Source organism: Danio rerio, chromosome 10 (genome assembly GCF_049306965.1).
Source record: "Danio rerio strain Tuebingen ecotype United States chromosome 10, GRCz12tu, whole genome shotgun sequence".
Taxonomy (NCBI): domain Eukaryota; kingdom Metazoa; phylum Chordata; class Actinopteri; order Cypriniformes; family Danionidae; genus Danio; species Danio rerio.
Window position 1 is genome coordinate 34,839,529 of NC_133185.1, and position 25,865 is coordinate 34,865,393.

The 25,865-nt window shown below is 33.8% G+C and overlaps 2 protein-coding genes across 2 annotated transcripts; both read right to left on the reverse strand.

The window, feature by feature from the left end:
* Positions 1-120: 120 nt before the first annotated feature.
* On the reverse strand, positions 121-1,953 carry bsx (brain-specific homeobox). The gene is given in 3 exon segments (NM_214727.1): positions 121-440; positions 556-746; positions 1,617-1,953. Coding segments are annotated over 3 exon segments (684 nt in total). The 5' UTR covers positions 1,870-1,953; the 3' UTR covers positions 121-200.
* A 3,655-nt stretch (positions 1,954-5,608) lies between these two features.
* lim2.1 (lens intrinsic membrane protein 2.1) lies at positions 5,609-12,485 on the reverse strand. The gene is given in 5 exon segments (NM_001020556.1): positions 5,609-5,779; positions 6,111-6,245; positions 7,500-7,649; positions 9,730-9,922; positions 12,373-12,485. Coding segments are annotated over 4 exon segments (522 nt in total). The 5' UTR covers positions 9,905-9,922; positions 12,373-12,485; the 3' UTR covers positions 5,609-5,717.
* Between the last annotated feature and the right edge of the window lie 13,380 nt (positions 12,486-25,865).

The window sequence follows — 25,865 nt, forward strand, 5'->3', positions numbered from 1 at the left end:
ATAATAATAATAATAATAATGAATAAAAACGTAAGTTTAATGTCCTTTAGCTGTCCAAAATGTTTAAGCGCTTAAACAGTTTAACAAAAATCGATGTTTTCAAAATAATAATATATATTAAAAAAAACTATATATAATTTCCTATCTAAAAGATTGTATTCATATGTACATTTTTTGTTGATTTAGTGTAATAATAGCTACTAGAGTAAATGTTCAGGAGAGCAAATGTCATCTTCAATATCGACATCATCTTCATTGTCGTCCAGCGTGTATCTGTCCGGGCTCATGCCGTTTTTACCGTCTGTGTTTTTCTCGTGCATTTCGCTTTCGCTCGTGTTCTCCAGCGATCTGTCTACATCATTCGGGGTTTTCTGGTCGTCTTGTGTTTTCCTCAGCTGTTTTTTATGCTTCATCCTCCGGTTTTGAAACCACGTCTTTACCTGCGTGAAGCAAATAAGTTTCAAATGTTTACTGAACTGGTGATGCGCTTTCTTAAAGTGAATGTAAAAATAAATAAATATGTTTGAATTTTTAAACAATATTTAACGCAATTACCTGTGTTTCCGATAGACTGAGAGCTGTAGCCAGTTCCACGCGCTCAGGTGTGGACAAATATCTCTGGATCTCGAACCTTTTCTCGAGTCCGGATAACTGTGAGTCTGAGAACACTGTTCTGGCCTTTCTGCGTCTGCAATGCTTTCCTGGTAATTCCGGATGATGCTGAAATAACGCTGGCATCTGCATTCCTTTTGCAATGGAAACATAATGATAGTGGTAAATAAATATTGTTTTAATAGTTTGCAGGATAAAAAACGAAAAACTTCTTATGTTGAAATTTGAATTGCATTTTATATCACACGACGCAAACATATATATATATATATATATATATATATATATATATATATATATATATATATATATATATATATAATCTAATAACATACAATATAAGGTAGAATAAATATCAGTGTTTTATTTTTTGTTAAAGTGGATTTTAAAAATTGAAAACATAACAACAGGCTACAGGAATAGAAATTATTTAGTCGATAGCTTATTTTTATTATTATTAATATTGTCATTATTATATTATCACCACCACCATCATCATAATATTGTTATTAGGCTATTATTATTATTATCATCATCATTATTATTATTAGCCTACTAAGAGAAATAGCACTGCGCTGTATAAATAAGTTTATTCATTTTTTTAACAAATTCTAATTCTTTAAAATAAAGTTGTTTAAAATCTGACTAAATAAATTAATATTTTACCCGAATAAACGAATTGATTAAATGTTTCCACTTAGTCTAACAGTTTAGCTATTTAACTGACATTACATTTGAGGCAAATAGGCCTATTTTTTCCTTTGTACGAATTTACCAAAAAATAAGGTTCAATTTATGGAATGTTTACAAAATATTGTCTGGTATTTAGATTTTCATGTTAATATAGTTCAGATGTTTGTGTTTTAGCAGCCAGATTTTGCGTTCGTAGCCTCAGAGATAAATACAAAAGAAGCGAGCATGAAGGCACAAAAATTTTAAGGTCAAAACATTTTTGTTTACGCAAAGGCCTGCGTTTAAATGTGCTGTATATAGGCTGCACTTACCAGAGGTGAAAAAGTACGGATGGTGTTCAGGTTTGTGTAACGGATGATGTGGATGAGGAGCCAGTATCGGTGTAGGCATAAGGGGATATCCATACTCTAAAAGAGGCATCCGGGAGGCAATAGAGTTCGAAAAAGGCGAGGGAAACACCTCCCGCAAAGGTTTAGGTTTATGTAGTAAAATATCTTCAATGAAGAACGACGTTGACCTTTGAGTCGGCATCTGGGGCACCGGAGACGTGTAGTTTAGATTCATCTCAAAACTTTTTTGAAACACTCGGGCGAACAATCCGTGCGTCTTTTGATGCCTGCGTCGCAAACAAAATCACTCTGGTCGGTCCCAGTCTTCGGGACCTTAAAAACCGAAACGTAGTCTCGTTGGCAACCTGTGCACGCTGGTACAGGTACATTACTATTTATTTGGATCGAGACTGACAGCAGCAAATCAGGAAGTAGATTAGCACCCAGCCAATAGCGCGACGGCTGGGCGGAGGATTGAATGAGTTCTTTAAGGATTAATTATGCAGGCGGCTGGAGGAGCGGCAGAGTCGCTCCCCGTGGTGCTGAAAAAGCCTCGCTACAAGAGCCCTGTCCGTGCAGCAGTCACTCAGACATAAGCCTGCACTTTCGCTCTACACCGGCTTAAAAGGCGCGTGGAGCTGTCAAGAATCTTAACAAAGGCTGATAGCGTTTAAAGAATTCTGAATAATGCACCGCATGCACCTGTTGCAATCCATTTGAAGCCTCTGTTTCGATCGTTACAATTTAAATGGTCTTCGCGAGTTATGCATTTAACCTGTTTTTAACCTGTTTAGCTCTGGAGTTTAAAATAACCCAATTTAAAGTATTGTGGTTTGAATAACAATGTAAATTCTGTGTGTTTCATAACTAGGCTAGTCAATACAACGATTTTAATTGTATTCTGTTGTTTAACGTTAGCTATTATTAACACTGCATTGTTGTGTAAATGATCATGCTAAAACCCCCTAATAGCCTACCATAATCATTTATATATTTGTTTATTTAACTTTAGTAATATATTATTTAACGTTATATTTGGTATATTTGACAGTGCCGCGCGTCTGTTATACATATGCAAACGATAGAAATTTACTTTGAATTGCTTCTAAAATTACCATATCAAAAGGAGTCAATAACAACATACCTAATTATGTATGTTAACGTTTATCTAAATTGTTAACAATGCCTGTCGGCTGCTAACGAATTTTCTTTGAATGTAATTAACACGGCCATCTGATTTGTTACTCAAATAACCATATTAAAACAACTCAGCTTTATTTACCCTAAAGTTATACTTCTTTTAAATATTTATATGCATTTTTGTCGTTTAAATATTTTTATTTAATAGTATATAAACCACATTGTTGTGTATCCTTAAAAGTTTGATTAAAATGAGTCACTTAGCCTATTACCTTATGAAAAAGTTAAATGCTCAATTCAAAGCGTAACGACGGGACTCCTTAACTGTGGTGTTTTATTGAACACACTTCCAGTTCTTGGTGTTTTCGTTTTTCATTTATTAGAGAGGGAACATGCAGGCTGTTTGGTATAATTTTTTATTATTCCATCTAATGTTATAGGGCAACAGGGCTTCCGTGAAATGGGATTTAATTGTAGATATTGAAATCTGCGAGGATACAAGTGTGCTTCAGTTCCGTCTCAACTGATGGAGCGGTAATTTGTTGATATCGTGTTGTCATCACATCTGCAATCACGGGGGCTAATGGTAAAAGTGTTTCATTATTGGCAGAAGTCTTGCAGCAATGCTATTAGGTAATTAGGTTGGATGTTACAACGGAAGTAGTAATCCTCGACCGCAAGATTTCCATTTGATCAGATGGGTTTGAACAAATTAATTACTGGATTCAATTGGTCAGGAAAATACAGTATTCCTGCTAATGTTGAAGATGGCTTCATTAGTTGTGTGTTGGTACATTCTGCAGAGAAAGAGATATCTAAATTAGCCTACAATATCTCTGTTTTAATGAGTTTTGACTCATTTAATGAGCATCTCTGTCATTTCTGGACGTAAGCAATTATCTTACTGATTTATTAATTTGCTGATGATGTAGCATGTGACTTTTCATTTTGTTTTAAGATTAAAAGTATCATGTCAAACGAACGAAAAAAAAAAAGGATTTATATCCTATTTAAACAATATAAAATCTCAATTAAGAGTACAAATTTTCTAAGTGTATGTGCAAAAGCTTTACCTCAGTTCCCCCAAACCGACAAGTCCCTAACTGTTTAACTCAACGATTTAATGTGATTTTTCCAGCACTGTAATCGAAACCTTTTATTAGCTAGCTTGCTGACGAATCATGCTAACAAGTTGCTTTTATGGCAAAACGCGAAAGTAAATGTACTAATGGTGATGGAATCGCCTTTACTTGAGAAGTCGATAGAATCCGCACCCAGAGGCAGTTAAGCAGCTTTTAATAGCCATTTAATCAAGTGAAATTGGGAGACAGCACGACACTGCGTCACTCCTAAGTGGCGCGTTTCTGTAAGAGGCTTGTGGCATTAGCGCGTGCACCTTACCTGCTAGACCAGCTTATTGTGTAATGCCAAGTCTTTATATACATCTCAGAAATATAGTTTGATAGTTAAGTAGCCTACATACTAGGATTTTACAAGCTTGACATTGATATACAGCTAATGTTAGCTAGCTATAGCGAAATAAATAGTCACACACATTACACTTTGGTGTTTGTCTATTGGATGGGCAAAATACATTGAAATGTATTTTTAAATAAAATACCAAATACCTTAATTTTAGGTGTATCAAAATAAACGAGCATGACATTTCTTTGCAAATCTTCCATCAATTATACCTATTTTCAATCAATCCCTCAACAATTACACTTAACTTGGTAAAGTAAAAAATGAGTAATAGCAATTGTGACCAGTAAGGTTGCCATCATCTCTGAACAATGATTATTCAACTTCTTTATATTTTAAAGAATGTTAAATAAAGAGTGAATTACATTTTTTACTCAGAATTTTTGAGAAATCTAGATTTTTTTTGTGCTATTAAACTCTTCAATACTCAATGTAAAAACTGTATTAGGAGTTTTTGATTATTAAATATTTGTGTTTCATAAGTTGTGACATCCTAAAACTTACATCTTTCCTCTACATCAACAATACAGTGGACATATTGATCAACTACTGCCATTTGAAACGGCTATTGAAGTATTGTAGAAATAGTCACTGTTGGCCTTTTTTATTATTAATATTTTTATTGTTTGTTTCTAACAACAAACATTTGGCATAAACAATCTATCCAAAACTACTATTATTTGTACAGTATACTCTCCTAAGATTTTTTTTTTTTTTAATTTTCTTTAAACTGAAGTCAATAACATCCAAAGCACTAATCAGAGGATACATTCATATGATGTCTTGATGTAGATTTCTTACAACGTACTTTATAGTATTTTTAAAATACTAAAACACAAGACACTAAAGTATTTTGATAAAAAATATTAAGCCATTTTCATCAGCTCTATTAATTACAAATACTTTTTTGTATGTAAAATACATTTTTGAAATACATGTATCATAAATACTGCCCATCACTGTCTATATATATCTACACTGTAAAACAAATCCTGGTTGCCTTTAATTTTTAAGCTGAATCAATTTAACCTTATCCATCCATTAAACTTATATTATGTTAAACTGACTTAAAACAGCTTGCGTAACTTATAAAATTAAGTTAGAACATGATTAACTTAGTTTAATAAGTTTAAGTGACTTATAACATATGCTGTCACGACTAATTAATCTTATTTTTTGCAGTGTAGTTGAAAATGTATCTTTTTTTGTTGTTTGCAGAATCCCTTTATTTGATAGAAAGGATGAAAGAAAAATGGGGAAAAGGAATAAATAAGAGCTGAAGCAAAATATATATTATATTGAATGACCCCCTCCCCCCATATGATGTTCAGATTCATAACCATAGACAAAGGTAAGAGTTCACACATACTATCTACGATTCTTTATTGACAATTTGCTTTGTTCTATTTTTTAATGGTACTGAAGTGGTTTCCATCATTGGAGATAATAAAGCTTCATCTTCTAATGAGGATTTGAGCTTCTGGGGCATTCATGCATCCGGTATGCACACATGTAGAACATTCCTAAATGAACATAAAAAGAGATGAAAACACACACACTTTAATTAAAACCAAAACAGTGTGTGCTGTTTATTTAATACAGCATGGTTCAAAAGCCTTTTCTATTAAAAAGTTAACAAGTACACTCATTTAAATAGACAATTTGTGCATTACTGTATAATAATAATTAACAGCACTTACTAAGGTTAGGATTACAGTTTATAGTGATTGCACATGATTATAAATAATTTAAGATTATTACAAAAGTAATTACATGTAATCGGTGTAAAAAGGACACTCTTAAAAAGTGTTACAAACAATTCATTCAGAGGTGCAGTTTTCTGGCAGTTATTACCTGAAAAGAAAGTGAGCACAACAGACACCCAGCCAATGATGTAAGACCAGGAGAACCTCCAATTACCATAGCGTTTACCGTAGTAATTTATTGTGACTCCCGTGTAGACAGCCATGGCCAGAAACACAAAAAAGCCTTGTGGAGATAATGAAAAGAATAAGGATTACAATAAAATAATGACTCCAAACATTAAAACATTAATAAAATAAAACAAAAAACTAAGAGATATATATTTAAATAGAATAAAGTGATTAAAATGTTTAATTTTATAGGGTTTTATTTTTTTAATTCTACATTTAAAGTTTATTGAAATTATTGTATAACAAATAACTTTAAAGATAGCAAGATGGATTAGCGTACCATAAATCTTTGTTTATTATAAGTGTATGCTGCAGTTTTGTTGTTGGTAGATTTGAAGTTGACACATTTTAGCAGGATTAATTCTGATTGGCTGTCAGTGTTTTTTATCGACAAGTTTTTTATATATACAGTGCATCCGGAAAGTAGTGCGTCACTTTTTCCATATTTTTTATGTAACAGCCTTATTCCAAAATGGATTAATTTAATTTATTTCGTCGAATTACTAAACACTATACCCCATAATGACAATGTAAAAAAAAAATGCAAAATAAGTGTAAAAGTGGCTTCACAACAACTCGGTGAATGTCCTTGAGTGGCCTAGCCAGAGCCCAGACCTAGATCCTTTTGAACACCTCTGGAGAGATCTGAAAATGGCTGTACGCTGTCACTTCCCATCCAACCTGATAGAGCTTGAGCGGTACTGCAAAGAGGATTGGGCAAAAATTTCCAAAGACAGGTGTGCCAAGCTTGTGGCATCATATTCAAAAAGATTGAGGCTTTAATTGCTGCCAAAGGTGCCTCAACAAAGTATTGGGCAAAGGCTGTTAATACTTTTATACATGTGTACATTTTTTCACATTGTAATTATGGGGTATTGTGTGTAGAAGTTTGAAGAAATAAATGAATTTAATCCATTTTGGAATAACGCTGTAAGAGCTATGAATACTTTCCGGATGCACAGTATATGTTGTAATAAGTTTTAATCAGCTGGACAAAAAGTGAAGTGATTTCAGCAATAATGTTCTTCTTTGTAAATCACTCAAAATAAAACATTGATTTAAATTATCTTTATCATTATAGTTATGTTATCATCTTCTGTGTGAAGACAGTGCTCTCAAAATAGCAAGTGTCATATATATTTGTTAAATTAAATAAAATTAAATCTGAATTAAATGCAAACAACTAGTTAAAAACGCTATCAACTATAAACACTATCAAAAACACAACAAACTATCATATCTGATTCAGCAACATACATTTCAGAAAGTCTCAAGATTAAATATAAAACAAAAGGAAAAGGCAACTTACAAGAGATGAAGAACAGAATGCCTGCAGCAAAGGTTTTATCAAACCTGTCAAAGGAGGAGTAATGGATGAAGGCCATAATACCGATGATGATGCCAATGAAGCAGGCCAAAAGAGACAAGATCATGAATGCTCGTGTAGCATCCCAGTATGCTGTGAAAACACATGACAGAAGGCTAAGTTATGCATACATTTAAAACAGCTGTCCAATGTGCACATTTTTCCTACATTTACCATGATGCTTTGTGTGAATTATCCTAGTCAATTTGTTAAAGGGTTAGTTCACCCAAAAAAAAGAGATAGATAAAATTTTTAGATAAAATCTGAGAGCTCTCTGATTCTCCACTGACAGCAAAGTTCTCATCACAAGTCCAGAAAAGGAATCAAAATGTTGACCTCAGTGGTCCAACTGTCATCCTCTTCAAGAACCTTTTTTTTGTGTGCAGAAACAATTTTGTCTTCTCTTTTGCGACAGGTCAGGGTGCATGTTACTTGGATTGCCATTAGATTCAATGTCCAGCCTGATCTCACGAGAAAGCATAACTATTTTACATTTTGTTTATTTATTGTTATTTTATTATTATTTTTATTTTTCCCTTCTCTTTTGTAAAAAACAACAACAAAAATAGAGAACTGAAATCGTTTTTTTTTCACAATAAAAATTAGTTTTGTTATTATTATTTATTATTTTTATTTTTTATTATTTTTTACTTACTCTTTTGTAAAACAACAACAACAAAAATAGTGTACTGAAATAGATTTTTCGTAGCATTTTTTATAATTAATAATAATAATAATTATTATTATTATTATTATTTAAATAATAAAAATTGTTTATTTTTCCCTTCTCTTTTGTAAAAAACAACAACAACAACAACAACAACAACAACAACAACAACAAAAATAGTGTTCTGAATTTGAAATCCTTTTTTGCAATAAAAATAGTTTTTATTATTATATATTATTATTATTTTTGTTGATCATTATTTTCCCTTCTCTTTTGTAAAACAACAACAACAATAATAGTGTACTGAATTTGAAATGTTTTTTTTTCACAATAAAAATATTTTTTTATTATTATGTATTATTTTTATTTTTGTTTATTATTATTTTCCCTTCTTTTTTGTAAAACAACAACAAAATAGTGTACTGAAATTATTTTTTTCGCAATAATTTTATTTATATTTACTTATTATTATTTTATTTTTATTTTTTATTGATTTTTGTTTTTTATAATTTTTTTTCCTTCTCTTTTGTAATAACAACAACAACAACAACAAAATAGTGTACTGAAATAGCTTTTTCGCAATAAAAAAGTATTTTTTATTATTATTTATTATTATTTTATTTTTATTTTTTATATATTTTTTTCTTTTGTAAACAGCAACAACAATAAAAATAGTGTACTGAAATTGTTTTTAAATTAAGCATAAAATAATTTTTTATTATTATTTATTATTATTTTATTTTAAATTATTTTTTTCCCTTTTCCCTTTTTTCCCATTCAAAAATGTACTGAAAGAGTTTTTTCGCAATAATTTTTAAAAATAATTATATTTTTATTATTTTTTCTCTCATTTTTTGTAAAAACAACAACAACAACAAAAATAATGTACTGAAATAGTTTTTTTCGCAATAAAATAGTTTTTTTTATTAATATTTATTATTATTTTATTATTATTATTTTTTATAATTTTTTCTCTTCTCTTTTGTAAAACAACAACAACAGCAACAAATAGTTTACTGAAATAAAGTTTTTTTCCGCAATAAAAAATTTGAACATAAAATGGTTTTGAAAGAAAGAAAGAAAAAAAAAAGGTTTCACAATTCTCCCCACAGTTTATCCGTCAAATATTAAAAGGCAACTTACTAGAATATTTCTTGTGTACAATTTTACTGTACTATAGGGAATACAGAGAAAAAAAATCTTAGGCCACATACTTGTGATGATAATGTTAAAATACCAATTCTATTATTTTCAGGACAGATAAAAAAATAATAAAAGTGCTAATAATAATAAATGTAAACCTCTTGTTCAGATTTCCCTATAGATACAAATTATTTACAGCACAAACATATTACTTAAAATGATTTCTTTCAGTTCTTTTGAATGGAAGTTTCACCAAACCTGTGGACCTCCCCATTATTTGAAATGCAGAAAAAGGTTGATAGAGTCAACTTTAACCCTCAAATTTATATGCATGTGTGATGCATGGTGGCCCCCAGATCTCACCAATGCTGTCAGTGTGTGTGAAGCATTTTCCAGGCGTGCAGTATCTCCACAGTCCCTGATGCATGTAGTTGTTTGAATGACGGTACTGCATCCAATAATCTGTTGCTGTGGAAACAATCAGGAGTATATTGCCCACTCCTGCACAAAACAGCCCTCCTCCCATGAAGCTGTACATTCTGCACCTACAGACAGACTAAAAACAAATGCACACACACATATATTAATAGGCACACATACAAACATTAATGCACACGCACATAAAGGTCAGGGTTGTGTTAGCATCAAGGGACTGGTGCAGACTCTTCTCAATAGCGCTGCACTTCACTCAGAGGCATGTAAGTGTCTGTAATTGCATTGTAATGAACACATTACTTCCTCTGAGTGAGCTGAGAGGTCAGTATCTGGAGGCTACTCTCTTTTTCTTCTTTTCAGGTTTAGAATAACAGAGCTTTCAGGCGAACCGACTGGCTGGAAGAGATTGCGGTTAAGGTAAATAAGACAGTGCTTATTCAGAAAAAGCATTGTGCAGCTGGTTCGAGGTTTCTTGAATCAATTCTGTTTGCCGAGGAATGACAGACTCATTTGGTTGAAAATGTTCTTTTTATTTTGATATGACAATCTTAATTCATGTGAAAATGATGTTGAATGTATGGATCATAGACTAATATATGGACACGTTCAGATGGAGATGTGGTAAAACACTTTTGATCCCCTTTCAGTAGAGGGCGCCATATAGTGTTCACTTCTAACTGTTTATTTTTTGTTGTTGTTTTTTTTTGCTCTTTTGGTAAATCATACCAGGGGCCCCAAAATGGCGTAGGCCCTTAGAATCATCCTAACTCCTCCCCCTCCCCAGCGGGACCCCTAAATCAGACTTTTAAAATATGTTTAGAATGGAAAGCTGAAGAGCTGAACGTGAATTTAACTTTTCTAAAACAAATAATCATCATTGCCGTTAGAATAATGATTAAACTTAATAAAATACAATATAGATGTGTATGCACACACACAAACACACACAAATTTTCTAAATTACAATAAAATGTTACTTGATGTCCTTAATAATAATAATAATAATAATATTATTATTACTACTACTACTACTACTACTACTACTAATAATAACAATAACAACAACAACAACAATAATAATAATAATAATAATAATAATAATAATAATAATAATAATAATAATAATAATGATCTATATAATTAAATAACATTTTTGTTCAATCATTAAATTTAAATAAATTAAAATTATTCAAATTATCTGTTATCGCATAGAGTAAATTACAATTAATTATATATATTTTTAAATTCTAATTAAATATTTGTATTTTTTTATAAATAATATTTTTTTTCATTATTTCATTCTTTTTTTGAAATCAATTTTTATCATTTATGCCTATATATTAAAACACTGCAAGGCAAGTTAAAGATTATAATTACAGACAAGCTTTTAATAATAATAATAATAATAATAATAATAATAATACCAGAAATTATTTATTTTCCATACAGTGCTCAGCATAATTGAGTACTCTTCATTTTTTATCAATTTCTCAGTGAATAATATATTTTGGTGCATTTAAACAAAACAGATTTATTAAACGAATGTATTTATTCAAATAATATTTTAGTCACCAAATGTATTTAGAAATTGAGAGATAATACATTTAAAATTTAAGCAAAATATTGCAAAGAAAAACAATTACAACCTACAAAATTTCAACAATTTTGTTATTTCTAGTTTTTGCTTCTCTTGATTTTTCCTCTTTTTTAAATTTGTATTTAATAATTTTCTCTAACATATAAATTTGGGTGTACTGCCTTTTGGACCGTTATCATAAGTTATTTTGTTAGATAAGCTCCAGATTTGGCTTCAGTACTGACTAATCTAATGTATATGCACAAATATAATATTGTACAGCTTCCTGTTAAAAATATGAATTTAAAAGAGAGATTTATAAGGGGTGTACTTATATATGCTGAGCACTGTAGCTTCACAATCAAGCCCAGATTTTTTTATGTGAATATCGATAGATAATAAGGATATAATTCACTTCAATTCAATTCATGTTAATTTCTATAGCCCTTTTACAATGGAGATTATGTTAAAACAGTTTAACATAGAAGTTCTAGTAAATTGAAACCATGTCAGTCCAGTTTTTAGAGTTGAAATTTAGTTCAGTTTAGTGTGGTTCAACTTTCTCTGCTGAAAGCCCAAACACTGAAGAGCAAATCCATCAATGTGCAGCTCTTCAATTCTCAATGTTTTAATAGAAGTCATAGTCATATTTTAAATAAGAAAAAGTTGATTGGGATCATACAAGAACTCAAGTTTAAATTAAGGATTAATACATTTGAAATATACTAATTAAACATTCAACTTTAATCAACAGTTGAAAACTTCTTCTTTGTAAATATTTGTAACTTCACAGCTTTCTAAACAGATGTCTAAGAAATAACACTACATTATTGAAATACACCTGACAGATGTTCATGTAGTCACTGTATTATTGGAGGATTTTTTCTTCCTAAATTTAAATAGAGAACCAAACTATAGCCAAATCAATTATCAAAAGTCCACTATTCCAACAGACAATCTGATAATCTGCAGCTTTTAAAAGTAGTCACACTTACCTTTATCAAACCTCTAAATGAAGTCTAAATAATATACGCCAGGGCCCAATAATGGCTGTACAGGCAGCTTTCCAGCAGCTCTTAGCACTAGCGTTTAGCGGTTGAATAGAAAGAACGAGGGAAAGACCAAGCAGAGCTGAAACAAAAGAACAGGCAAAAAACACAGCCAATCAGCTAGAGCTAGTTTTGTGATTTTGGAATCTGCTGAAGAAACAGAACTATCTACAAATCCTGATGACTGGAGGCTTTCCATTGAGCGGGCGCTGCTAACCGCCCTATAGTTGGGAAGAGGCCGAGCGGAAAATCAGGAGCGCTGCTGGGCCTAACATGGAACAATTAGATTTTCAAAACAAAAATTTGATTTTTATTGCGTGTGCTTTCATGTACTGCTGCAATCTAGACATATGAAATAGAGATCCGTTTTATAAGAAACAAAAGTCATGTTCTACTAGAGGATCCTGTCAAGATATTCAATCAAAAATTGGTCAAGTTTTATTTTGATAGTTTCTAAAAAAGTTGACAAGTAGTTGTCAACTAATATTACTAACCCTATTCTTAACCTATCAATGTAGTCTATAATTATTGCGTCAGGAAATTAAGTTTTAGCTGTTTTTCATGCGAGAATGTAATTGTTTAAAATTCAAATCTGTGGTTTATTTATAAAGATGGTGCGTATTGTAAAATGTTTTGTTTTTTGAGATTTGTGGATTAGTGACCTCCAGGTGATGACGGGTGTTGGATACTCATAAATCCGTCTAAAGCAGGTTTTCCTCAGCTCATTCCGACATTTACCCTGACTTTGAAATCATTTTGGATGTTTAACAGTCTTTGGTTTCATGAATTAATTACTTTTTGTTCCAGTTTATTATGTTTCAGCTAAGCATAAAGTTATGTTCATTAGATATTATTTCATATTTACATGCTAACCTTATAAAATTAAATAAAAATGCTGTGTAACCAAAAAGATGTTGGTAACCAAACCGTTTTTGGGGCTGCAATACATTGTGTTATTTCTAATATAACATATATACTGTGAATTTTCACAGTTAAATCTTGTCAAGCGATACTAATGTAATTTACTGTGACAAATTACAGTAACTTGTGAAAATCTAACTTTTTTTTTTATAGTATACTCTAAAGAAATTTAGGTGACATATAGTTGCAAAGTTACTTATATGGAGAAAAGAATGTCTAAAAGTTCTAAAATTGGCATTATTTTAAATTACTATAAATACCTAAAATATATAACTGGCCTAATAATGTTGATAATAATAATAATAATAATAATAATAATAATAATAATAATAATAATATTCATGTTCACGTGGGTTTCCTCCGGGTGCTCCGGTTTCTCCCACAGTCCAAAGACATGCGGTACAGGTGAATTGAGTTGGCTAAATTGTCCGTAGTGTATATGTGTGAATAAGTGTGTATGGATATTTCCCAGAGATGGGTTGCAGCTGGAAGGGCATGCACTGCGTAAAACATTTTCTGGATAAGTTGGCGGTTCATTCCGCTGTGGCGACACCAGATTAATAAAGGGACTAAGCCTAAAAGAAAATGAATGCATTAATAATTTTGCAATCAATCATTTGGTCCTTGCATGAATAATGACATTTTCAAAATCTGGATATGTGCTCCGTGTATATCAGCAACAAATTCTCTGCATGTTTTCGATTAATTATTATCATTTTTTATATCCAAGGTGGATATTGATAATTAATGCTTTTTCGAGTTTATCATGTACTTCTAAATAAACTATAGACAAATGTTTCATCAAAACAACAACAGAAATCAGTCCAAGGCATTTGAAAAATTTGGAAAATTTAAAAAGCCTTTATTCACGTGGCTAAATCTGAAAAAAACCTACACGTTTGGGCAGGAAACTGCCTTTACCAGGGTAACAGCCAACATGCTGTTTTTATTTTCGTTTAGTTTTAGTTTACGTGGACACCTGTGAAATAGCATAATTTTAATGTCATAGGTTCACTGGTTGTGTAAATGAATCATTGGCAGGTTTGATGAGAATAAAAAAAACCTGTCCAATCTCACAAGAAAGTGTAACAATTTTTAGTATTGTCAGAAAAGGAGATCATCTGTATGATGTCATTCGATTTCATTTGCATAAACACTGATTTTTAAATGAGGCGCACCCCTAAACTCAACCATCATTGGGGGATGAACATATTATACTAAAATGTACAAATGACATTGTACAAGTTCATACGAATTGGCCACTAAATTAAATAGTTACAAATTTCTGTGAGATTGGGTTGAAACCAACTTGAGCGAATCCTGCCATTCGAACATTGGTGTTCACCAAACAGTAGACCAAGACCCCCGAATAAACGAGTCTGTTTTTTTTTCTTATCATAGCTGCATTGTCAAATACAGTTCTGTATTTGTCAGTTCTGGAACAAACAAACCAAGAAAATGAAACTACAAGTGTGAACAAATCCTCTAGATATGGAATACGAACAACCAACCCATCATTCATCCAGCTGTCTGAACCTTTTAGAGGCCTGGGCAATATGCTAAAACATCTCCAGTGATTTCTCTAGCGTTTCAGTCCAACTTACAACCGCCCTATTGAGAATTAGCTCCGGTTTGCTTTCCCTCACCCTTATGTGTGTTAGAGTTGTTTTCTCCTCCAGAAGGGTTTCTCTCCCATCTCCCGCACATGGTCCCGAAGATGAAAGGACCACAGTGGATCCATTACCTGCATTAGAGCAAGTTGCTCGGACCAATTGACGACTACAAAATGCAACAGGAAAGGCTTTTTTTCAAAGATGTGAGTGCCGTACTTACGTCTAACTTCATTTTTATAGACCACCGCCTATTTTGTTCCATTTCAACTGAGGCAGCAGAGGGGCATTTGATATCATTCTGAGCTATCAAAGTGGACAATATGTCTCAGCGAGAGTGAAGCATTTCTTTCTCGAATGCAGCTGGCTTTTCAGAGGATGAATTTGTTATGACACATGTGTATTAAAGCAAACATTAATGATAACAAATGTCTAGCTACTCTGTGGATGCATGGAGGAGAAAAAGTATTCCTAACAGACCTTCAGAGGGTTTTTTGGTGGCTTTGTGGGACAGTTACATGACAGATGACAAAAGCCCAGTGCCACTAATGCTAACCTCAATCCCAGTCCTATCTCACTGTATGGATTTTTTTTTTTACTGATGTCTTTATTGTTGCATGCGGTATGAATAGATGGATAGAGACTTACACTGTACAAACGCTCAGTTCCACACAATTTCCTTACACAACCTTACAATGTCCTTATACAAATCGCTTATTATCTTAATTGTTTTTAGAAATGTAAGTGTATTGAACATAAAACAAGTTGTACCCCCAAAGAACTTTAAGAATTGTGTTGATTCAGATAATTTTAAATACGTAGTATGAACATTTTTTAATAGATAGATAGATAGATAGATAGATAGATAGATAGATAGATAGATAGATAGATAGATAGATAGATAGATAGATAGATAGATAGATAGATAGATAGTTAGATAGATAGATAACAATCTGAAAAAGTAGGCCCATATACATTTCTAGAGTCCTCAAATTATGTAGCCAGATATACGTACTGTATAACACTACAGGGCGGTATGACACGTTTTGTTTTTTCTTTTTTTACCTCCGTATTGACAGCTTTCCCGCTTTCCCGCTGTTACCAGTTTGTTGGCGGACTTGAGACGCAGAGGAGTTGACCATAAAGACGGGTTCGAGTCCGGTAAAGAACGGGTCCAGAAAGCATGTAAGACAAAAACAGAAGCCAAAAAAATAAATAAACAAGTTAATAACAGGGTGAGAATGTGGTAAAATCTGAAAACGAGGTAAAAATAAGGCGAGGGCTTTTCTTTTTCTGGATTGTTTATAAAAACTGTCGGTTGGGTTTAGGGAAGTGGGTGGTAGGGTAAATTTGTGCTTTTGAAAACACTATTGGTTGGGTTTAGGGAAGGAGGAGGGTAAGTCAGTCGATAGATCAGTCAGTCGCGAGAGAAACTTGAGATCTCAAAAAGCTTAAACAGCAGCCTATGGTGGATTTCCGGAAATAAAAACTGCTAAAAACATAGCTCCAGGATTGTATTTGGCACTCTTCAGAAATATATATATAGCAGTATGTTTTCAGAATGAGCCTGGGATACATTTTTATTTAATTAATTTAATTAATTTTTAAAGTTTTCAATTGTGTGGGACCCAGCATTTTTTACAGTGTAGATATATAGATAGATAGATAGATAGATAGATAGATAGATAGATAGATAGATAGATAGATAGATAGATAGATGGATGGATGGATGGATGGATGGATGGATGGATGGATGGATGGATGGATGGATGGATGGATGGATAGATAGATAGATAGATACAGACAGACACTGACAGAGACAGACACTGACGGATGAACAGAAGAAGACATATAGATTAATAAATGGACACGAGGGCAGAAGAAAAGATATGTTTTCTTTACAGCCGTGCACATTCAGCTAATAGCGCTTCTGGGTCAAAAAGATATTGAAATAATTTCTGTTTCTAGCGTCTCCCTTTCAGCGGTTTGCCCTTTCATAAAGGCACAAAACACAAACCAGTTTCAGCCCTGACCCTCCACCATAATGCACAGTGCCTGAGAAATGTCTTTGAATCCTTTAAGCTGCCAGGCGCATCCCCCTAAATGCCTAAATCAACTCTTTAGAATTTCATTTCGCAGCCTTCGGTTGGCTAATTTGTATGGCAAGTGCTTTCAACATTTTCCCGGCATTTAAGGGGCTGCCTTAATCAAAAGAGCATGCAGACGATTCTGCTCGACGGCGCTGAGTATGGAATAAAACCCTTCCACTTAACCACTTAGATGAATATATCAAGAAACTAATTTGTCATTTTAATTGCGTGATTTGAAGAGACGCAGCCTCACTTTGCCTCTTCCATTTTGCTAGATTTTCAATGTGAGCACACATTAGATTGATCTATGAAAGACAGGAGAAATCACAACATTTATGTCTTTTCATTTTGCCGTAATTAGATAATTGAAATTCCTGTCACTGTCTCTGCACTTTTGCAAAACACAAACAGCGCACAGACCCTAGACAGAAGAGATTGCTTTTTTTGCTCTTTGCTTCCTCCTCTTTGTTTTTTTCCAAGTTACTTTTCGCCTCTGTTGTTTTATTTTTTTCCCTTTCACCAGAGCCAATCACTCACTCCATCTTCTGAAGACAGAAATAGCACAGTGCATGTCCATTTTGTTGAGATTTACCGTCCCCATTAAGTGATTGCTAGCCGAAATGACAGGGCACCTTTCTCTTGATACACTCCGAGAAACCCGGCTGGCTCACATTAAGGACACATTACTCGAGCCCATTTTCATCCAGCTGCAAGGATATCCATTAAGGTGGCTCACAACCCTAAATTTTTCCATTTTCTCTCTCACTAAACTTGACTTCACATATTATTCCCTGCTCTGTTTTGTCATTTGCAGCGACAAATTATATCAGGGCGAGGCTATCTCTCTCAATGTTTTCCCTCCCGACAGAGCAATTTGCCGTGACCGATTCTGAAGTGTCAAAATGGACACATCATTAGACCTAACTATGACTGATGGATGGTTCTCCTCAGAAGTTCTGCCGAGTCTGCCAAGTTTTCAGCTCGGCAGAGTGTTATGGAATCATCTCGCAAATGGACATCTAAGGAGTTCCTGTATGGAGGTCTGCCAAACCAATTTGTTACCTTTCCAAGAAAAAATAAATAAAAATAATTAGTATAAGTGATAAAACCTCTCAAACACATACATTTGAGAAATGTATAAAAGACTTGATTATAGACATCAAGAACCGATAGAAAAGCCTAATGCTAAATAAATAGCAAAACATTGCTATTATTACTAAATGTTATCCATTCAACTGATTGGCCTATAAGTAAACTTAGAAATGAAATAGTTCCAGAGTAAGTCATTATGTTCTGATTAAATATTTGAAATGACAAAAATAATATAAAATTACATTCATCTCTGTTTATAGTTCAGAATAAGCCTGTACATTTAACAACAGGCTCATTCTGAAAACGCAGAACTATATACATTTCTGGAGAGCACCAAATACATCCCAGGAGTTTTTTTTTTTTTTTTTTGCATTTTTTCTTTTCTTGAATCCACCAGAGGCCATTGTGTATGCTTTTTCAGATCTCAAATGTCTCTTGTGAGTGCCATTCATGCCTGCTCTTCTCGCATAAATCCACCAGAGGTCACAGTCAACTGACTGCTCAATTGACCGATCCCCCCACCCAACCACTTCCCTAAACCCAACCCACAGTATTTTGGTAAGCAATCCAGAAATAGAAAAGCCCCCTGATTTTTTACAACATTTTTAGAATTTACTACATTCTCACCCTGTTACTTGCTTATTTGATTTTTTTTGTCTTTTGTTTTTAGTCTTAGAAGACTCTAATTCTTCATCATTTTTCATATTTACCAATTCAGCCAATAATGATCAAGCAAATTATATAAATAAGCTGTCTATATTTCCTTTGCTGGTCTTAGGTGACGTAGCCGAAGTTCCTTCCATCGTCCCCACTCCCACCAGGTTGGGCCCCGTTCTCGTTGGCAGTTGGCTCCGCCCGGCCTTCATCTTCAGGCAGTATTTGCCAGCTCTTCACAAGACCTGCATCATCGACAGTATTTAGGCCAAAGGACTAAACACAAAGGACAGTAACTGAAATTGCAATGTTTTATGCATTCTCAATAATGTTAAAACGTTTATCCACCTCCCGAGCCTTTCTGGTAAAACCATTCTTCGCCAGATGCAAACCCTGTCATCACAGTCAACTCCTCTCTGCATCTCAAGTTTTCTGACGTATGTTGTGAGCCACTGGACAAACTAATAACAATATGGTGGCAAGTGGTCAGCCTGTCACACCACCCCGTAGCATTCATTTTAAAGATAAAATGCAGCCATACGTATTTCTGGCTACGTAATTCGCAATCTCCAGAAATCCCCAGAAACATGCCCAAATGTGATGGGAGGCATCAAGAGAGGCGGTCCCAACGCTCCCAGCCTGGGTTTCGAACAGGCAGTTTTATTCTGTTAAACATAACATGCTTATAGCTGTTTTTATCCCCTGGAGGGCAATGCAAGAACCAAACTGTCATCATCCTCTCCGAGGTCAACCAATGTAAGTATTGACCCCTGAGGAATGAGTCAGAAAAGTTGCCGTCTGGGTGTTTGAGCGCAGTATTCTCCAGGATGGTAACCTGGCAGGGGAGACGCTATGATCGGATCTGGAGGGGGAGACACCATGATCGAGAAGAGGCTCGAGAAGGGCTACGTTTTCACGAATGAGCACATGTTAGCATTTAAAGGATAGCTGACCTAAAAAATGAATATGCAAGATGTAGCCGATCTCTTTAGTAGAAGAAGATCATTAGCTGAAAATTATGATCCTTGGTGATTCCCAATATGCAAATTAAAGGCACTTTGAGAGTTATAAAACAAACAGGCAAAATTGCATGAACACCTGTGGTTCCTGAGAAAACTTGAGGTTTTATAAGCAAAATGACTGTTCTTTGCAAGTAACTGAACATTAATTATTTTCTTTAATCCACAGGCTGAGCAATCTGTCTGAAACATGTCATTAAATAATGACATATCTGCAGGGACAGAGTTACAAGAAAGCTGACCAAAAATCTTCAGTACGGTATGTACGGTTTATCTCATTACAGTAACCATTTGCCTAAATTCTGTAAAGATTTTACTACTAAAAGATTTTACTTGATGTTTTCAAGAATGACCCTAAAAGGTCTTTCACTAGCTAAAATATTATGAGCTATCAATCAGACAATAGAGACTCTGGAAATGTGCCTGTCAAATGCTATACAGTACTGTTTATGGGGTTAATATATGCATATATTGTGCATGGCACTATATAATTCGACTGCTTCCCGTGCAACTGTTTAGAGACAAATCAAATAAAGGGCATTTGGCTTCACACCAGAACAACAAAACAGATGCTTTTAAACGCAAACAAATGCAAAAAGATCCAACGCAGGCGTTTGGCAACACAATCACCTTAAGAGCCGCCTCTGCTCTGAGCACGCTCCCCGTCGCGTTGACATTCTCATTGCGCTTTACCCATTAATTCTGCCATTGTTGTTTCGGAGGTCTCATGGGGTCCTACGAGGGACTCAATAAGCAGTGCTTAACCAGCCTCCTATGTCCATTCAGCTTCAGTTAACCCAGACACAGAGTACAGTCAACAAACCCAAGCCACGTCCCTGCTCCCGGTCAAAAGCCTTTATCACCCTGTAATTGTACAAGTCGATCCCAAATATACAAATCAAAGCTGGACCGCACTCAGCGCCTCACTTTGCATCACAAGGGCGAGCGGCCAACATCGACTCCCGTCGAGGGAGACATGTTGCTAATTGAGTTCTCACTGGTCATTTGATCCCCCTAAGTGAGCAAGAAGAAAAAGGGTCTTGGGTCGCATCTGCCGGCGAGAGATCGCAGCGTAATCCAGAGGTGCAGAGGTGACTCAGGACTTATGGCATCGTGCTGGAAGCCCTTTCAGTCGGCACCATGCCAAGAGCGATGACCTTTCTTTCAGCTAACGCCCAACACCACGCAGAGTCATTGCTTTAAAAGCACTCCCTTGCTGAGAAATGGAAAAATGCATGGCACAGGTTCTCATAAAAAAACATTACTACTAATAATGCATTCAAACATTTATGGGGAGAATTGCGGTGGGGCGAATGTCGATAACTTTTTTTAGCGCATTGATTTCGGTTGTCTGAATGGATTGGTTGTTGGTGAAAAATACGAGTCCATAAATTTGGGTGTAATGTGAAACAAAACGAGGTCCAAAAAACAATAAGTTACTCAAAAAGTAATGAAAAACAACAGCACTTGCGACACACTCTGAGTTGGCCACTTTATTAGGTACACTTTGCTATTCAATTCATGTTTATTTCTATAGCAATTTTACAATGTAGATTGTGTCAAAGTTCTAGTTAATTAAAACTGTGCCAGTCCAGTTTTCAGAGTTGAAGTTCAATTTTGCTGGTACCAGGTTGGATCGTCCTTTCAACCACACCCCAAAGGTGCTCTACTGGAATAAGTTCTAGCAGCTATGGGAGTCATTTAAGTTTAGTGCATACCTGCCTACACTTCCGCTTTCCTGGGAGTCTCTCATATTTCAGAGCCATCTGCCGCCACCCTCCCATTTTGTTATTTCTCCTGGAAAACTCTCGTAATTCCCCCCAGTGATGTCACTAGCTCAATTGAGTGCATTGTGTCTAACATTGCATCGCTGAGAGATGCAATTTTAGCTTCCATCATAAAGGCTCCATCCAGATACTATTGAAAAGGTCAGTAGTTCTTCAGCAAATCGTCTTGATTGACTTCTTACCATGTGGTTGACTAAAATTAAATAATTGAAATTGATGATATATTTCTGCTAATGATGAGTTGAAAAGACCTACATCTTAGTAGCTTTTGTAAGCTTTTATTTGTCTTGAAGCTAAATGGGATTACAATTGTTGTTGGGATGTTAAACCACAACTAACTTGTCTGCTTTTACATCAGCTTTGTTTATATTTTAATACTGTATCACTTGGACAAAAAATTGGGTTGTCCACATACATAACATTCATATATTCTAGTGATGAAATCAGCATCACACTCACTTTACATGGACCTTTGTGTACCCATAATTAAAAAATAAATATGACCCATACTTTGGTGATACAAGGCAATGTGACTCTAGTGTAGTACATGTATTGCCTACAATTAGTTTTCAAATTTCTTCTGACATTTGTATTTAGGCTTTTTCAAGAGTTCATACTTAGCTGATGATTGATAATAAAGCTTGGCATGCTGTCGCAGGAGAGAGCCCTGAGTTTATAAGATCCTTGAGCCCTTGGCTCCCTCCCATTAGCAGGGCGAGAGGGAAGTTCTCGATGAACTCCTCCGACTTATTTCTGGCTAATGACAGATATAGGGATAGCTAAGGAGAGATATAAGGCTTGCTAAGAGCTTGACTATGGTGTAAATTGAATGTTCAAATTACTTAGGTTGCACAGTTTTTGGACGGGGTGGTTGATTGTTAAAGATGAAGATACTGAGATAAAAAACTCTGGTTACTTATAATGAGTTAGGAAACATCTGATTGGTGAATCAGTTGCAAGCTGATGTGGGACCAGCCATGGTCAATTATAAGCAAGTGATCCTCTAGAAACTATAAATAAACTTAACTAAGTCTCTAAGAAATTTAAATTTACTTCTCTTTTTTATATGTATATAGCAGCTCACTTCAGTATTTTCTTAAAAATTAATTTGCCATCATGAACTTTACTCAAACACCATAACTTTCCGTCCCCCTTGAAATGTTTTTTTTCTTCACTTCTTGGTCACTTCCTCCATTAGGGCAGGCATATCAGTCTAGTTTCTGCTCTGAGTTTGTCTATTCGTGAATCTTCCTTCATTTTGTTAGCAACTTCCCTCTTTCAGCAATCCTAATCAGTTCCCAAAGTATAAAATCATGCACTGCCCTACATTTTTTCTCATTTCACTACTGTTTCTAGTAGATGTACACCACAATAATGGAAAAAGGACCATCTTAACTTTTATGGCAACTTTAAAATTTATAAAAGCCGTGTTGATTCTCGTGGTGAACATTTTTATTGTTCCACAGAGCTTATGTTTTACAATATCCAAAAACCAAATGGAGAATTTCTGTATGGCTTATGTAAAGAAACTACACTATCGCTAACGTCTGGGTTGGCCTACAAAAACAGAGCCTCACTGCAGACCCTATACCCAAAAGTGAGCACTCTCTGAAGTAATTCAGCATGCTGTGATCTCATTTATCTTTCACTCCCACTTTTGTCTTGATCAGAAAGGAGGGGTCTTCACGGGTCAGCAGAAGCATCCTGGTGAAAAGCTTAAGCTGAGGGACCCTCTTTTTCTCTGTCTCTATATGACCATGTTTAACTCGGCACCTTAGACCTCCACATTCAGGGTATCATGCTAGCAGGATCACATAAGGGGGAAAAAAAGTGCAAGGGCACAGGACGGCTTGCTTACCAGTTTCCCATTTAGACCTAAGAGCAGACAAATGGACACATGTAGTTTATTTAGCAGTTTGTGGCTAGTTAAATCCTATTGAACCATAATGCTCAAACATTTTTAACAAGCTAAATCCTGCCATTCTATTGCTTTTTTTTATTCAGTAGCAGATCTCATTTGTGTCATTAATATCATAGGTTAAATCTAAAACGATGAAAAGCAGTCCAGTATCTATATATTATTAATCAAGAATATCTAAGATTTTTTTTCTTTTATTTTACAAAGATTTCTATATTGTATATTGATTGAAAAGTTATAGGAAAGACATCAAAAATGTAGAACTATAACTATATAAAGCTATACTAAAGATACATATTATACCTACATATTTTTTTGTTTAGTTTGTCTCCATTGAGTCATCCTTGTAGTTCCCCAAAATGTTGAGTCTCCACCCCCTCGTCTCATTATCTTGTTTAGCCTGGTTTTTTCCCCTCACTACATCATCTTATGTTTGCCTCCCGTTTTCTGTTGCTTTGATGCTTCCATAATACCCATGTATCCCCCGTCTTGTTTTGGTTTTGTTTGTAAATGCTGTATCAGTATCCAGACCTCCTCTTTTCTTCTCTCTTGTATTATACATCTGATTGTGATATATATATATATATATATATATATATATATATATATATATATATATATATATATATATATATATATATATATATATATATATATATATATATGTATATATATATATATATGTATATATATATATATATATATATATATATATATATATATATATATATATATATATATATATATATATATACAGTGCTTAGCATAATTGAAAATGGATAGTTTTATCCATTTCTCAGTGAACATAGGCAATATATTTTAGGTGCATTTAAAAAAAACGATTTATTAAACAGATATATTTATTTAAATAACATTTTAGTAGCCAAACTTTTTTAGAAATTAAACGATAATACAATTAAATTCAAGCTAAATATTGCAAATAATGATTCTTGATTTTTCCTTTTTTAAATTTGTATTTAAAACTTTCCTATAACATATAGGGTGTTTGAACCATTATCGTAAGTTATTTTGTGAGATAAGCTCCTGATTTGGCTTCAGTACTGACTAATCTAGTGTACTGTATATGCAGAGATGTCATATTGTACAGCTTCCTATTAAAAATATGAATTTAAAAGAGAGATTTATGAGGGGTGTACTTATATATGCTGAGCACTGTACATCACATATGAGTATATGGGATGTTGTAAATGAGGTGTCTATGCATAAGGATCACAGATTTTTATATAAATAGCCCAGCATAAATGAGTATGCTAATTATATAATAATATTGTGTGTTTGTACATTAATGCCAAAACTAAAACTACCCCAACAAAATAACTTACATTTTTTACACCCCAATGAATATGTTAGGGAAATATTACACAAAAATTGAATAGAGGAAGAATCAAGAGAACCATAGAAATATTACCTTTAGTTGAAATTGTGTAGTTTATAATTTTGTAAACACCTAATTTGGATTAACATGTATTATCTTTTTATTCATAAATCATAAAGTTGTTATATACATACATACATACATACATACATATATATATATATATATATATATATATATATATATATATATATATATATATATATATATATATATATATATATATATATATATATATATATATATATATATATATATATTAGGGGTGTGAACCTACAATGGTCTCACAGTTCGGTTCGGTTATAATAATTATGTTTTCAATTCGATATCTCTGTGCATCATGGTGCATTGACGATGCTTTCCATATCAATTTTATATTTTATTTAGCAACACAATAATTATTTTATTAAAATATATCATTTATTCTATATTTCTATATTATGTAGCTTTAATTTTACCCGCTCAAAGAAAGCACCCTTTTTGAATGTATCAAACAAAACTACAGTGCATGCACAGAGCAACACGAGCATTTATAAAATAAACAAATAAACAAATGTAAATATTATCCCGCTTACTTTTTGAGGTGTTGTTGAGTGAGTTTCCTAAACGCGTATAATTGGTCATGCACTAAACAGAAAAGGCTGCAATCAGCGCGGCTCTGGCGCTGTTCAGCAAACAGTGACACGGACACTGATATTAAACATCTACGGCGTTCAGCTGGTCCATTAAAGACAGAGACACGGTAGAGAAAACTTGCTCCTCAGACACACTCGTGTCTGGATCCACAAGTAACGTTTTTGTTGTAACAGCGGAGAGAGGAGATAAAACGTTACCTCAAGAACACACCAGCAGGCCAAAGGAACCACAGAGAGTGAGAGTTTACAGCTTTCATTTTTTCCTAGCTGGGTTCTGATATACTTCCCTGTCAGTAAAAGACTGTCCAGCAAACTCA